At 40.9% G+C, this 16,734-nt stretch overlaps 1 protein-coding gene across 1 annotated transcript in view; it reads left to right on the forward strand.

Annotated features, from left to right (window-relative positions):
* The window catches only part of LOC124716992 (nuclear RNA export factor 1-like), a 227,282-nt gene that overhangs the window by 77,273 nt on the left and 133,275 nt on the right, over positions 1-16,734 (forward strand). Inside the window, exons 6-7 of the mRNA XM_047243615.1 lie at positions 4,713-4,826; positions 12,647-12,773. Of these exons, the coding sequence (XP_047099571.1) occupies positions 4,713-4,826; positions 12,647-12,773 (241 nt within the window). The remainder of the gene's footprint in view (positions 1-4,712; positions 4,827-12,646; positions 12,774-16,734) is intronic.

Genomic DNA, 16,734 nt, shown 5'->3' on the forward strand with positions numbered 1-16,734 from the left:
ACGTATTAGCTGCAGTGATTGATAAACTCACTAAACCTTTCCTACTTTTGGGAGATTTTTAAGCCCATAACCCCTTGTGGGGTGGCACCATGCTTACTGGCTGAGGTAGATATGTCGAAACTTTACTGTATCAGTCCGACCTCTGCCTCTTACATACTGGGGCCGCCACACATTTCAGTGTGGCTCGTGGTAGTTACTCGGCCGTTGATTTATCAATTTGTAGCCCAGGACTTCTCCCATCTATCCATTGAGGAGCACATGACAACCTGTGTGGTAGTGACCACTGCCCTATCTTCCTGCCACTGCCCCTGCGTCACGCCCCTGGATGCTTGCCCAGATGGGCTTTAAACAAGGTAGACTGGGAAACTTTCACGTCTGTGGTCACCGTTGCCTCTCCCCCATACGGTAACATCGACGTGATGGTTGAGCAGGTGACCACAACAATCGTTAATGGGGCAGGAAACATGATCCCTCGCTCTTTAGGGTGCCCCTGGTGAAATGTGGTCCCTTTGTGGTCGCTGGAAGTCACTGAGGCAATTAAGGAGCATCGGTGAGCTCTACAGCGGAGTAAGCGACACCCTTCCCTGGAGCACCATGTAGCCTTTAAGCGGCTCCATGCTCGCATTCACCAGTATATCAAAAGATGGAAGCAGGAGTGTTGGGAGAGATACGTCTCGACCATTGGATGCCATATGTCACCTTCTCAAGTCTGAACAAAGATCAGACATCTTTTTGGGTACCAGACCCCAACAGATGTCCTTGGCATCAACATCAGTGGCATGTTGTCTACCGACACAAACATGATTGCTGAGCACTATGCTCAAGCCTCTGTGTTGGAGAACACCCTTCAACAGCGGATGGAAAGAAAAGTCATCTCATTTGCTACATGCCACAGTGAACCCTATAACGCCACATTTACAGAGTGGGGGCTTCTCAGTGCCCTTGCACATTGCCCCAACACAGCTCCTGGGCCAGATCAGATCCATGGTCAGATGATTAAACATCTCTCATCTGACTGCAAGTATCATCTGCTCGTCATCTTCATCTGGATCTGGTGTGGTGGCGTCTTCCCATCGCAATGGCGGGAGAGCACCATCATTACGGTGGTTAAACCTGGTAAAAACCCGCTTGATGTGGATAGTATCATCCCATCAGCCTCACCAACATTCTTTGTAATTTGCTGGAACACATGGTGTGTCGGCGGTTGGGTTGGGTCCTGGAGTCACATGGTCTCCTGTCTGGAAAAAACTCGCTTGATGTGGATAGCTATCATCCCATCAGCCTCACCAACATTCTTTGTAATTTGCTGGAACATATGGTGTGTCGGCGGTTGGGTTGGGTCCTGGAGTCACATGGTCTCCTGTCTCCATATCAGGGTGGCTTCTGCCAGGGTCGCTCTACCACTGATAATCTTGTGTCCCGTGAGTCTGCCATCCGAACAGCCTTTTCCAGATGCCAAACCTGGTAGCTGTCTTTTTTATTTACGTATGAGACTAGCTGGCAACATCATATCCTTGCCACATTATACGAGTGGGGTCTCCGAGGCCCACGCCCGATTCTTATCCAAAATTTCCTGTCACTTGGTACTTTCCGTGTCCAAGTTGGTGCTTCCCATAGTTCACCCCATACCCAGGAGAATGAGGTCTCGCAGCAACTGTAGGGCCATCTGTCTCACCATCTCTGTATGCAGATGACTTCTGCATTTTGTACTGCTCCACCAGTACTGGTGTTGCTGAGCAGCACCTACAGGGAGCCATCCACAATATGCAGTCATGGGCTGTAGCCCACGGTTTCCAGTTTTCGGCCACAAAGTCGTGTGTTATGCACTTCTGTCGGCATTGTACCATTAGTCAGGAACCAGAACTTTATCTTAATGACGATCCACTCACTGTAGTGGAGGCATATTGATTCTTAGGACTGGTTTTTGACGCCCAATTGACTTGGCTTCTTTACCTTCGTCAGCTTAAACGGAAATGCTGGCAGCACCTCATTGCCCTCCGCTGCCTGAGCAACACCAACTGGGGTGCAGATTGCTCTATGCTGCTGCAACTCTGCAGGGCCTTTTTTCAATCCCGTCTTGACTATGGGAGTCTGGTTTACGGTTCGGCGGCACCCTGAGTGTTGCGTTTACTCGATCCAGTGCACCATTGTGGCATTCACCTAGCAGCAGGTGCTTTTAGGACGAGTCCTGGTGGAGGCCGGAGTCCCTCCATTGCAGGTTAGGTGTGTGCAATTGCTCTCCAGTTATGTTGCACACGTTTGTAGTTCTCCTGCACATCCTAATTACTGTCTCCTTTTCCTGCCCACGGCAGTTCATCTCCCGCATCAGCGTCCGAGGTCAGGGCTTACAATTGCAATTCGTGTGTGATCCCTTCTCTCCAAACTGGAGTCCTGGCCTGTACCACCTGTACTTGAGGTTCATTCACATACACCTCCATGGTGTACACCTAGGCCGCAGCTTCGCCTGGACCTTTCACATGGCCCTAAGGACTCAGTTAACCCTGCAACTCTCCGCTGCCACTTCCTCTCAATTCTCGACATGTACCGAAGCCAAACGTTGTTTACACCAATGGCTCGATGGCTGATGGTCACGTTGGGTTTGACTATGTTCGTGGATGACGTATAGCACAGCACTCCTTGCCCGATGGCTGCAGTGTTTTCACTGCAGAGCTGGTAGCCATATCTCGTGCTCTTGAGCACATCTGCTCATGACCAGGCAAGTCATTTCTCCTATGTACTGACTCCTTGGGTAGCCTACAAGTTATCGACCAGTGCTCCCCTCTTCATCCTGTGGTAGTGACCATCCAGAAGTCCATCAATGCCCTGGAATGGTCCAGTCGTTCAGTGGTATTTGTCTGGATCCCAGGTCATGTCGGAATCGCGGGCAACGAACTTGCCGACAGGCTGGCTAAACATGCCATGCGGAAACTGCTTATGGAGGTCGGCTTCTGTGAAACTGACCTGCATTCAGTATTACGCCGCAAGGTTTTGTGGCTTTGGGAGATGGAATGGCATAACCTCAGTATGCACAACAGGTTGCATGCCATTAAGGAAACTACGAATGTGTGGAAGACTTCTGTGCGCGCCTCTCGCATGGACTCTGTGGTTCTCTGTCAGCTCCGCATTGGCCATACGTGGCTGAAACATGGTTACCTCCTCCATCACGAGGACCCACCTCAGTGTCACTGTGGCTCATGAATGACGGTCATCCATCTCTTGCTGGACAACTCAGTATTAGTCGCTCTGTGGCGGACTTTTTTCCTTTCCCAGCACCCTACCTTTGGTGTTGGGCGACAGTGCCTCAACAGCAGCTTTAGTTTTACGTTTTATTCGTGAGTGTGAGTTTTATCATTTGCTCTAAGTCTTAGCACACATCCTTTGTCCCTGTGTGTCCTCCATCGTAGTGCTTTCAGGGTGGGGGTTTTAATATGTTGCAGAGTGGCTGGCTTTTCCTTTTTATCCTCATGGTCAGCCAGCCGTGGTAACACGCTTTCTTGTTTTAACATCTTCTACCTGTTTCTTGCGTCTTTGTGGTTTTCATGTCCCCTTTTGTGCATTTAAGTGTTTGTTGCCCTTCAGTCATTGTTGTAGTTTTTCCTTTCATTATGTTTTGTTTTGTCTCATTGTCTTATTCTCACCCTTGCGGCATTGTGTCCTTCGGAACAAGGGACCGATGACCTCATAGTTTGGTATGTTCCCTCCTCTTTTAAACCAACCAGCCTCTGTTGCAAATCCAATTTTAGCTCACCCTTCGTCAAGCATGGTAATTGTTGTGTGGCAAACTGCTGCAAATGAACACTCTTGAGGATGGGGAAATTAGCAGAGTTGCAGACTGTGGCCAAATGTCGGTTGTTGACCTGTTCCTTTCTTGTTTATGAGAGTTGTCTCTTAAATTTGTATGGATGGGCACTGGATTGTGCTTTTCAGATGTGAAATTAGTGTGATTTAAAATTTGTTGTTTGTTATTGTTAATCTGTGACAATGGTGTTTGCAGTTTGTTTACATTGAGTGTTTGAGGAAAAAATGCAAATTTCGTGTGAAGTTTTTCATAAAACAATTTTGTGAGATTTTTGTAAAGGCCTTACTATGACGGTTCCTCAAACCACTTCATTTGAGTTTTGGTAGTAGACTGCATTCCACCTTTGGAGAGGACTGTTTATAATTTTGTGGCATATCTATAGACAGAGACATCATTAGGTGTACGAAAGACTACAGTGCATTTGTACATTTGATTTTGCATCAAAATGTAGCTCCGAAAAAGACCAGTGTGATCAAAGCTTAAAAACTGTCAGCTGATGTAAGAAAATCTTCAAAAGATTCCACTGAGGAAATGTAAAATCCTTATAAAAAAAATTATAACTTGAGATGGAACTGATATATTTACATGATCTAGAAAATAAGCAGCAGTGTACTGTGTTCAAAGAGAGAAGTTTTTTGTTCCCTTTAAAATCATGTTTTTTAAGAATATCAACATCTGAGTGAGAAAAATGTTTCTGTGATTGGTTCGATGTGTGTATTTCTGTATTTGTTTTTGTACAAGTGTAAGAGGCAGTCACTGTAACAGGCGTTCTCAAAAGTAATGCCTCTGACCTCTTTTGTATGTGTATGTTTTCCTCTGCTTGCAAAAAGACTTTTTGTAAAATTTCAGCACACTTTTGTACTGTTCTGTTTGTATTTACACTCATATCTATATTTTGACCATTCTTTTGCAGTTTCGTATGGAAAATCTACACATAACATTCTTTGTGAATATGTGCGGTTTGGCACTGAGAACACTTTGCAGGAGAGATCTTAAAGTGCCGTATGTCTCTGATAAATTTGATGAGGTTGGTATCGGGTGTAATTTTGTCAGTTATTTGTAAATTTAATAACTGACCTTAAAACAGTCTGAATCACCATGTTGATAAAGGGTTGGCAACTTTGAAGAAGTAATATGAGCAGTATAGTAATATAAGTAGTATAATATGTAGTATATAAGTAGTATGAAGTAATACTAGGTGTTAGTCAATAGTGTAGAGTAAATAACTCGTTTGTTTACTTTGGACTGTTTGGAGATCAGTTTTTGTTAATTTACTTGCTTTAATTCCATAGTAGATGCTATGTCTTAAAACTGTTGTTTTGGAAATTTGTCAGCTGAGAGAAACAGTGGTTAATTTTTTTTAACTGTATGAAGTCGTTCGGTGTAAATGGGTCTTCAGTATATTTTTGCACTATAACATACCTTATTGATTTTTGATTTATGCTGCCACTCTGCTGTCACCATATGGTGTTGGTACCAAGAGTAGGTGAACAATATTCAACATTTTTTGTTTTTAATTTATTTGCAGTGTAGCACATCTGAGGGATACAGACTTAATTTTCACAGTGGTGCAGAACAATGTTAGAGCAGATACTTAAAAACCTCACATATTTATGAGAGTTCAATCCAAAAGATTGTGTTTAAAGAGCGTGACAATTATCCACCTTGCTAGAAGTGACACTAGCACAGTGTCCGTGCCTGCTTGTAGACGACATTGATTGACTTAATGAAGTCTTATGGAATGCAGTGTGATGGGTTTTGTTACAGTCACTCAGTTCATACAGCATAACATACTAAAAGCCAAGAGTAACCTTTTCTTACAACAGGGTGTATACGACACGGGAGATCCGGGAAAAACCCGGGAATTTTTTCATCTGGGAGAAAACCAGGAAAAACCCGTGAATTTTTTAGAATTTTGGGAATTTTTCGTTGTTTTAGTTTTCAGTAAAATTTTTGTAATTTTGACTGGTAAGAATCAATATTCAACAAAGGAATACTACTGCAACAATAAAACGTGAATGGAAAAAAAAACGAAAATAAAACATAATTTGCAAAGGAAATGTGCCATATACAACAACAAAACACAGTGCTCATACAAGCATTTGCCAACAGCAAAATGTGTCAAAGGTTTTAGGAAGACCATGCAACGCTTCGTAACAACAAATTGCCTCCGATGAGCGTTATGTCACAACTGTTTACATTAGATTCATTTTAGCAGTTACGAGCGGGCTCATGTGCATGCACAGTTGAGTGGCGTATGAGTAGTACCTTCTCCCGTTTCTGGCTACAAAAATGTGGCTGCTGCTGTGTAAGCAGTTGCAGCTAGATGCAACCGGGAAAAATTTTACTGCTGTGCCCAAGGCGCCAGATTCATGCATGCGCAGCGGGCCATGATCTATGCGAGGGGGGAGGGGGCGCCAAAATCATATTCTAGTTTCACAAAGTGCCTAGCATCCAGCACACATTGGTCTATTGATTACTCATATGATTTTGATGCACATCCCTGTTGGTTTTTGAACACACTCTGTAAGTTGATTTCTGAATGAATCATAAGCCGCGCGGGGTAGCCATGCGGTCTGAGGCGACTTGTCATGGCTCCCCCCGTCGGAGGTTCGAATCCTCCCTCTGGCATGGGTGTATGTGTTGTCCTTAGTGTAAGTTAGATTAAGTAGTGTGTAAGCCTAGGGACCGATGACATCAGAAGCTTGGTCCCATGGTAAAAAAAAATAAATAAATAAAATAAAATAAATCGTAAGTTGATTTTTGAATGCGTGGATAGTGTATGTGATGTCTCTGTCAGGGGAATCCTCGTCGCATCTAGAAGTAAACTTTCCTGCAGGCAAAAGGGGACCGGGCTATACAAGCTGAGCAGAGTAAAGCTGAACAAGTGAACGCCAATCGCTGTCTGATTATGTGGTTGATTGGGTTTGTGAATGATCAGTGTTGTTATAATTACTAGGGAAATCCCTAGATTCAGACTACCAGAGTGGAAATAACGACTAACAGGAATAACAGGTAAGAAAGATTACATATTATCTTCTCGGTGTATCCAGGAAAAAGAAATTTTGTCGGAAAATTTTTGACCAGACCGCTACACTAGTAAGGGCCAGTTGTACAGTCTCCGTCTAGCAGACGCTTATATTATATTCTGGAAGTAGCGTGGTGACAAAGGCAGGAATAGTTCCAGAATTAATCATGACAAGATTGTTAGAACGAGGAAGGAGAGGAAACAGGGACATTACACAAATTAGGGAAGTATGTGACAATTCCAAATTTATATTAAAATCTCATACTACTACTTTTCGATCTCATGCTCGAGCAACTGGAACGTATGAATGAAATGTGAAACTATTTTCTAACATAAAGCTTTTTGCTTGTAGTAGGTCTAATAGGCATTTTATGTTGGTCTTTGTGAATTATATTCTGACGTGTTATAAAAATGACCATTTGTGCCAAAGCAGTCTGGTTTATTTGGTGTATGTTACAATTTCTGCAGTGTTAGAAAGGCCTATTTTGTTTTATTTAGCAGACAGTGACAAAATAGACGTAATCAGATTGAGAAACCACACCAGTCTTGGGTACTATTTGTATTAACAGCTTATGCAGTGTTAAACAACGATATTTCGATTTTTCATGTAGCAAAACGTTTGACGAACTTTGATGAGGTAATAGATTCTGTCGCAGAAAGGGAAGCACGTTATGTAAAGCAGTAGCAAGATTAGAGAGAGAACAATGCTAGCAGCTAAGGATTGAAGAAATGTGTACTGTATTGCTTGTGTCTTGCCTTTACTGGTTTTATGTATCCTATATTTAATTTTATGTCACCCAAAACAGAAAGTTGTTAGCTAACAGGCAATAAAGAGCGAAAATTTTCTGAAGAGTTCTTGTTCTTCCAATTACAAATATTCCCATCTAGTTTTAATTGTGAGTTGAGGGGCAGGATGTCAAACCGGGCGACTGGGAGCAGGAGAGGCACCACAGGACATTTTAATTTCCACTGTTCTGAATATGGTTTGATGGCATCCAGTACAAAATATACACATTTCAATCCCACGGAGCGAAATACAGTGATGTGCGATAGAAGAATGCTATGTGAAGAGGGGTGGCAGTGCACTCTGGCACACTTAAGACCGAATAACATGTCTTACATTTCCTCGAACATATATGTTTTATGTATCGGTCTCTTCAGAAAGATGTGCACTACAAAATAAACATATTTTTGAAAATTTGATTTTTTAATTTTTTTGACGTATCTCAAACGCTCGAGGGAGGGCTGTGGGGCTGGGAGGGGGGGGGGGGGGATTTCCACTTTTCTGACAGCTATGTATTAATCGCCTTGTAGAACAATGAAGTTATTTTTGTCAGTTTGCTAAAGAAATTTGGCTTTTATTAATCTTTTACACTGAGGCAGTCAACGTGTTTGAAACAAAGTGTTTAGTTCCACACTATTGGCTAATTTCAACTGCTCACTGCATTTCAAGTGCACGTTTTCATCTTCTAGCACATATGGCATTGTGCCATAATAAAGAATAAAAAATGAGTTAATACAGTACTGGTGCTCCAAGAAAATTGTACATCCCGAAACCCTCTCTGAAAAGCTTAATGTCAGGTCGAGGCCTACTTCATTGGGAATTTGGACTTACGAATGTGCTCTTTAAGTATGCACTTTAAATATGCCATTTTAGTATGGTTCACAAAATTCCGATGCTCTTGGAGTATCGTCTGTTGACTTTTTTCTTTTGTGACATAATGTAAGATCTTTTATTGTTTTACTCGTACAAACATACAGGCTTCCTGCGTCATAGCAGCTGCCAAAGTGCGATGGTGCCTGTTATCTTGCGCTCTCTGACAACTACTGAAGTGAACCTATTTCTAACAGGTCACAGGAAAATATTGCTTATGGTGGTTTGAAAAGCGTTACTTTCAAAGTAAATTTCCTTTTACGCAAGTTGAACTATGTGCGAGAATGTACAATGAATTTCTTAAATCACAGAGCGTTTGATGACGAGCCATTTTGAGCCCAGATCAGACATTCATGTCGTCATTATGAGCAAATTGATATAGTGCTGTGGGAGACTCTCTCTCCTCTGCAGTAGCTAATTTATTTGTGGAGAACTTCAAGGCCAAGTCACTGGAATCGGCTAAAAATTTTACTGGCACATTTGTGTGATATATATTAAAGTGTAACACGCACAAAAAATATCAACATTATATGTGAAAGCTTAGCTTTCCTTGTAGCAACACTATGTATATTAATTTAAAACATTAACTTTTCCTGTTTGTGTATTCGCGCTACATAAGTGATGTTGCTATTAGCTGACAACATTACGTGTCCTGTGGTCTGAATATTCACTGTCATCGGCTGGCAGGATCACATGGCATGAGCTATGAATGTCTTACAAAAGCGCATCGCAATCTTGATTACAATGGTTCGGAAAGTAACATGCGGTGTTTGGTGGAATTAGAATTTATACTTTTGTAATACAAAAATATGCAGCATACATGTTGCTGCACATCAAAAATATTTCCAAAAGGAGTTTTCTTCCTGAGTTTCGTTTTCTAAAGTGCCGGGAAATTCTACATCCGTGTATAAAAACATAACCATCAAAGGATTGATAAGTTTTACAGTTCCAAGAGAAAATATACTGTCACTTAATAGCATGGAAAAATTGTGTATTTTTAACCGGGAAATCCAGGAATTTTTTTTCCTTGTCCACGTATACTTCACTGTGTGTGTTGACAGCAGTGTTTTGTTTTGACAGTTCACTGTCGTCAAGTTTCTTATTAAAGGAAAGGAAATTCTTCTCTGACTTCAGTGGGGATTCCAAGGTTGTGTGTGTGTGTGTGTGTGTGCGTGTGCGTGCGTGCGTGCGTGCGTGCGCGCGCGCGCGCGCGCCTCAGCAGCCATGCGTTTCTTGCAGTTACCCACGAACAACGTACATAAGACGAGTATCTATCAAGGAAAGAGTTGATAAGTTCATTAGAGAAGACTGACATGTCACTATGAATGAAATCACAACAAAGCTTGAGGTAGAACATTGTGAAGTGCAAGAAATGGTTCAAAGCTTCAGTTATTAAAAATTTTTTGTCCATTAGGGCCCCACATTTATTGACGAGAGATCACAAAGTTTGAAAAAAAAGTTGCAGAAAGACTATTTCAGAGAATTTGAAATGAAGGAGATGATTCTTGGTAAGTGTCGTGACATTGACAGAAGTTGGCTGTCTGTATTATCAACTGACTATCCTGTAACCCACTACTATTTACAGTTTGCTAGTCTAACATGTCCAGGGGCAAGAAGAAATTCATTTACAGAGTTTCACATAATTATTGAACACATTTAAAAATTTAAAGTGATATCATAATCTACTCATTAAGAATTATAATCTTACAAGAAAAATGTAACACACAATACGATTAGTATTACAATTAGAAACTGTGTCTATATCTTGATGCAGCAGAACTCTTAGTGCACAGATACCCAGACTTTAATAATTCGTATTTGAAAATGAGAGCACCTAGCGACTTCTTACAAACTTTACATATCATACAATGAAGGCTTTCACGACCGGATGGTACTGTTGTTGATAATTCTTCCGGGTTATTAGGCCGTGGTCCATGGAATTCTTCAATTCTTGAAGAATTCCATGGACCATGGCCTTATAACTCGGAAGAATTTTCAACAACAAACTTTACATATAATTTGAAACCTTTACAAATCTTTTCCATCCTGACAACCCCCCCCCCCCCTCCACACACACACACACACACACACACACACACACACACACACAAAATGATTAAGGGAAAAGAATTTATCCCTTACTACATTTTAACTATTCATGCAGTTAACTTCTGCATAGGTAAAATATTATAATATAGTAATACTTTATCACTAACTCTGTTCATAACACATTTTGCAGGCAGTATCCTTGTGTACTACTGAATGTGCCTGCAACATTATATCATTGTATGACTCACAGTACAAGAGATATGATGCCATAAATATTGAGATGTGTTAAAAACTTTGTTTTGCTTAAAACTGAGTGCAACTCACGCAGATTATATCACCCAATATTTCATAATGAGAGCACTTAGTGACTTCCGACAAATAATTTCAAAACTTCCCTTATTTTTTCCTCGCTTACATGCTTAAAATCAAATGTTAACATACTAAATCATTACTAAAGTAATCATATGTTTGAAGTTGTTTTATACATGAGCATTTTTTATTCTTTTAGAATCGGTGGTTTACTAGTTTAATATAGCAGAGCAAGCGGCAGAGATACATTTAATGGCATATGGGATGAGGCACCAGTTTTTAGATTGGCTGGATAAAAAATAGTGGCAACACTGTTATAATTCATGCCAGACTTTATTGACTGACATTTATCGTATCACAGGCTCTCGGTATAAGTATCCCACATCGCGATCAGCTCACCCACACGGGTACACTGTCATTGCATCCATATCTGTCACACAAGGTCCGCCTTATGGCACGGATGATGCCTTATCTCATGTTGTAGTATGCGTGACGAGGAGGTTCCTTCATTTAGGAAAACAAGTTCTGACCACACTGACTAATTTTGTGTGAATACAGTAGATGTTCCAGTATCTCCCACCCTGACATATGCAGGAGCTGCCACTGTATGGCATTGTGCAGTGTCATGTGGGATAATGGGATGCATTTCCAGAAGGTGCAGTCACTTTCCTCTCAGTGCGAGGCGGAGGTGAGGTTGCAAGAAATAGCAGTAGTCGGGTACAGTGACTTTCTGCCCCTGTAGTACAATGTGAAACCACGTGTCGTCGATAACTTGATATAGAGGGTGTTCGACTGTTGCCCTCACTGGTACAGTCTTCAGATCTCGTACCCATCAAAAATATCCAATTTCAGGTTGTCGACAGACTGACACGATACCACTCGCCGTCCACTACAGTTGATAAACTCTGGCATAAAGTCGATATTGCACAGAACAACATAATTGTACTTGTGTTTGAAACTCAGTTAAACTCGATGGCCAGTTGTGTTAGAACTGTTGTTGGTGCCAGAAATGCCACTTATGTGCCCTTAATTTTGCACCTTGTATGCTTTCAGATTAGTTGAAAATGTTTAGTACTTAACAGTGCTTGGAAATCTAACCTTTGGAGATGATTTTCTGGAATGTTTTTGAGAATTGCATCATACTGCTTTAGGAAATTAATGTCTGGGCACTGTGCCGGAAGTCCTATAAGTATAAAGGTAATTGAAGAGAATCGGGCCATCTCTTGCAGCCACAGCCTGTCACATGGGCCCATGTACTGCAGACAGGTACGTGAACTGCATTTTGTTCTCTCCCCAGAACTGTCATCAACAGCATTCTGACATTTACTGGAGGACTGTGTTCCACATATTTACCCAAGACACACCTAGAAGCTGTGATGTCATAACTGTAAAATTACAGAGAGATGGAATTGCTTGCCATAACTTACCTGACAGTAGAGGAAACACGTTCTACCAATAGGCATGTTGAAAAGTGGAAAATAGGCATGAAATGTAAAAATCTGTGGCTAGGTTTTAGAGCAATTGTTCCCTTTCTCTGGTAGGATGGATATAGGTCAGTAAAGGTTAGGAAGGATTTTTGGGGGGGGGGGGGGGGGGGTAGGCAGCTCTCTCGGACCCATGTTCTGTGAGGAAGGTTCTCACTTTGTTTGGTGTCAAATTTTGTTCCTGACGGTAAAAACCAGCTACAAAGCTAAATACTGCTTGTACGTAAGAATAGTATTGTTATGTTCTTTGGATTCATAAACAGTAATTTTAATGTTGTGTTACTTCTGCTCATTGACAAAATTTTGCTTTTTTAATCCGACAGATTGAAATGACAATCAAACTGTTCAGCAAAAATTTCAACCTCTCAGAAGCTCTGAAAGAAATTATTTCAAGAAGACTGGACAGTCCGAAAAAGTTTTTGGATCTTTCTTATATAAACAGTATTCCTGGTGAGTACAACATACTTTTTGTGGTTGCGTGCTCTCTCTCTCTCTCTCTCTCTCTCTCTCTCTCTCTAACTATCTCACACACACACACACACACACACACACACACACACACACACACACACAAACCTCCTTTGCTCTACATCATTGGTTCTGTAACTGTAATTAAGCTAAACTAACTGCACAACAAAACTCTATAGCTCACTTGCCAAACATTATCAGAAATTTGCAGAAGTTATAGAGCCTGCGGACTGCAGTGTTCAGTTAGAGTAGTCTGTTCCGTCACCGCCCTCGGGGTCAGTGGGCGCCCATCAGCTCGCCTGCAGGCTACCCACCGGAAGCCCACTTGCACGCAGTCTACATATGTGTGAGCCCCTCAGCTGGCACAGTAGGGCTGCGTACACTAGGACCTGTCTCCCTGACTGCTGATGCCTCAGCTGTTTGCTTATACCTGATCACCTCAGCCCCACTGCTTTCCAGCTGGAACAGTCTGGCTTAGTGTTATTTTCTCCCTGCATTTCTGACGTCCTTGAGAACTGATACTTAACTTCCTGTGCTCTTCATTACATCATGTAAGGTTTATTTGATCTGGAAATTGTCAGCTCATTTAATGTGGAAGAGCTTTCAGAAGATACAAACAGTGAATAAGATGAATTCATAGCCTGTCAGTACTGCGGCACTCTTAGTGCATTTTTGTGTGTGTGTGTGTGGGGGGGGGGGGGGGTTACTGAAGTATTGTGTACTACATTATTGTTTTCAGCAGGTGATTAGAATGGAAACAGGTTATCAGAAGAGACTGGAAGTGATGACAAATGTCAGAGTTACTGTCTGTCACATCAGTTGCAGAAGCTGGTGTGCAGAAGGCGACTGTCATTAGCTGTAACTTGCCGTATGAACACTGAGAAAAATTCTGTCCTAAATCCTCTGCTGGACTGTGCTAGAGTTTCCCTAACAAATAAAAAAAATAGAGAACTGAAAGCCAAATCTGTGTGCATAACAAGTATCAGGGGAGAAGAAAAGTAGTAAAAATGATCTAAAACATTCTCCACTCCTGTAATTGTCCTCTCACCCTCCACCCAACAGTTTTCATCCTTCCGTCCTGCCACTTGCTCCCACCTTCCCATCCCCTCACCCTCACTATGCACTGCTCTCCGGTGATGCACTCACTGATGTTTCCCCATCTCTTCTCCTCCCCTTTCCTTTCCTTTCTTTCTCATCTGTCCCTCCCCAACAGCCTCCCAACTCTGCACCAGGTAGCCTTGTCTGCCACCTCTAGTCCCTGCACACTATTAGGTAGACTGTTTCCTCTTCCCCCACTCGTAACATGCTGGCCTTCCTCCTTCACCACTCCACTACAGATTGTTTCTCCTATTTGATACATTTCAGTTTCATTCTGGCCTGAGCAACCAGAGATAGTGGTAATGTGTGTACGAGGTGGGCTTGCTTGTGTGAATGCGTGTCTGTTTTTCGTTTGTGATAAAGGCTTTGACTAAAAACTTAATGTGTAACATTAAGTTTCCTGTTTGCAACTCAACATGTCATCTTTACGGCGAGAAGCAATCTGTCCTTTCCGTAATTGTTTACTTACTGTTTACTTTGATGTGCATGTATTTGCATCTTCTTGACAAATGCAAGCTTTTTGAACTTGCAGATGTGTAGACTTCAGCTAGCAGTGTAATGTAGACTGATACTTCAATCATAATCAGTAGAAGCCTTTCATAAATGTAAGTGGCGAGCATCGATAACTTCTGTTGATCTGTCATCCTAAATTATGTGTAATACTATGTTGATAATTTCCATGTTATGTTAATCTATGTGCAGTTGGATAAAACCAAATTTATCTTGCCATAAGGCTTTGCCATCAGTGGCTTGAAGCATATCCATATCTGTGTGTGTATCAGGGCTTTGCATTCTAGGCACTGAACTTTCGTATTAGAAACAGCTCTAGCATTTTCTGACTTCGTGTAATGTAATAATGGACAGACTTTGCACAATAGTCGGCAACAACTTTCCAATTGCAATATGAAGAAAATGTGTGTTCATACTCTGTGCTGTGCTTACAAATTCAGAAAGTGCTAGAACTGTCTCTAATCTGAAAGTACATTGTCTAGTACATAAAGCAAAAGGCTACACACATAATTACCGATATGAATATATTTCAGGCCACTGAATATGCCTTTCAAAAAAACAAACTCAAAATTTGTGTGGCATGAAAAAATTGGTTTTTATTTAGTTGGAGATACAACCAGAAAATTAGCATCCTTGATGAGATCTGCTTGCCCCCAAGGATTAACAGCAACAATTGAACAATTCCCCCCCTCCTCCCCAGTCTAGTAAGCTAGCATGTAAACACTGCAAAGTATATTTTCAAAAACACAAAATTCTGTAAGTTTTACGGGACACTACAGTGCCAGTGGTTATCTGTATGGTACTGTAAGGGTGCAAATGTTTATTGATATAAAGCTGAGAGTTGAATCACGGGGTATTTGTAATTAAAAGAAAATTATGTTCTATTTGGATTGCTGTGATGCTGGTTTATGTTGGATATTCCGGGGGGCATCAGACAGATGCTTGTGATGTCAGAATAGGCAGGGGCCCAGAGTCTGCAAACAGTGCTGCACTCTGTGGAGCACCACCCATGGCAAAGTTCCACAATACTGGGACTTGCTAACTGAGGAAACCTAAGTAGTAATGCAGAACCGAATTTGACTCAGAACTGTAAGGAGAGTCTGTTAATGTTGTTATCTGGTTACATGAACATACTGTTGATCAGAAGTTAAACAGATTTCTTATAATAATAATAAATCCCGTTTATGACCCTTCACGGCAAAGGTCTGCCCACAGTACTCAGCAAAGCAGTTCCTACCAGTGATAGAATTGCTGGCTCACTTTGCATACTTTCGATAAATTCAGCCCTGTGGCATGTAGTAAAGGCCAAAGAAGCATTTATTCTACTGGAGAGTGTGCTAAGACTGCCATGTAACTTTGATAACAAAACATCTGGCAAAAAGCTATTCAATGACCTTTGGGATTCTTGCACTTAGAATGTTACAGCAAAAGGAGTGTATTGAATTTAAAGAATTCTCATTTGATGAAATTGGCCACTGAATCTTAACTCATGGAATCTTGTGTTGTTTCAGTCTGTAAACACACTGTCAGAAACTTTTTACATATTGGTTAAAATAATAGGTACATTTTCTTGTTTCAAACTTTTACAACTACTAATATACTCCATACTTTACCATCTGACCAAAAACAACTGACTTGCTTGGCCTAGCATAGGTCCTTTATATTAAAACGTTACAACACACAGGGACAAGTTCATTACTCGTATTAATACGGTCACAAAGTTATGATGAAAAATTACATATACACAAAGACGGAGTGTAACAATGAGTTAAAGAGTAATTTAGAAAATGTTTGACACTGTTTCCTTTTCATATGATATTTTGTAAGGTAGTGGTTTTGAACATTTGCTTTTGAAATATGCGAATTTCAGATAAAATGCGTAATTATTTTGATTACGAATTTTTGTGGAAGTTTCAGTGCTAAAGTTACATTATTTGATGCAACCAACAGCTGTACAATGACATTAAGGATTATTAACTACTGGACTATTTACAGTTTGAATAATTGGTCTCAACTTTGCCGAGTGTTTTTCTCGGACTTACAGTTCGATAATTTTGCATATTTCATATGAAAGCAATGTTCTTTTTCATTTGAAATTATTGGTTTAATGGAATGGAGAAATGTATGCACGTAATTGCAAATTATCCTGTTTTATAATCATGTAAATGAAATAGTGTATCTAACTGTTATTTACAGGCCTTTCAGTTATTCTCAATAGTATTAAGATAATGAATAAAAAAATGTAGGAATAAACACAATCATGGTAATGGATGTTTAAGGTCTGTTCCTATGCTTGCAGAAAATATTTATGAATTAAAGAGCATCTGTCTTTTTG

Source organism: Schistocerca piceifrons, chromosome 9, assembly GCF_021461385.2.
Source record: "Schistocerca piceifrons isolate TAMUIC-IGC-003096 chromosome 9, iqSchPice1.1, whole genome shotgun sequence".
Taxonomy (NCBI): domain Eukaryota; kingdom Metazoa; phylum Arthropoda; class Insecta; order Orthoptera; family Acrididae; genus Schistocerca; species Schistocerca piceifrons.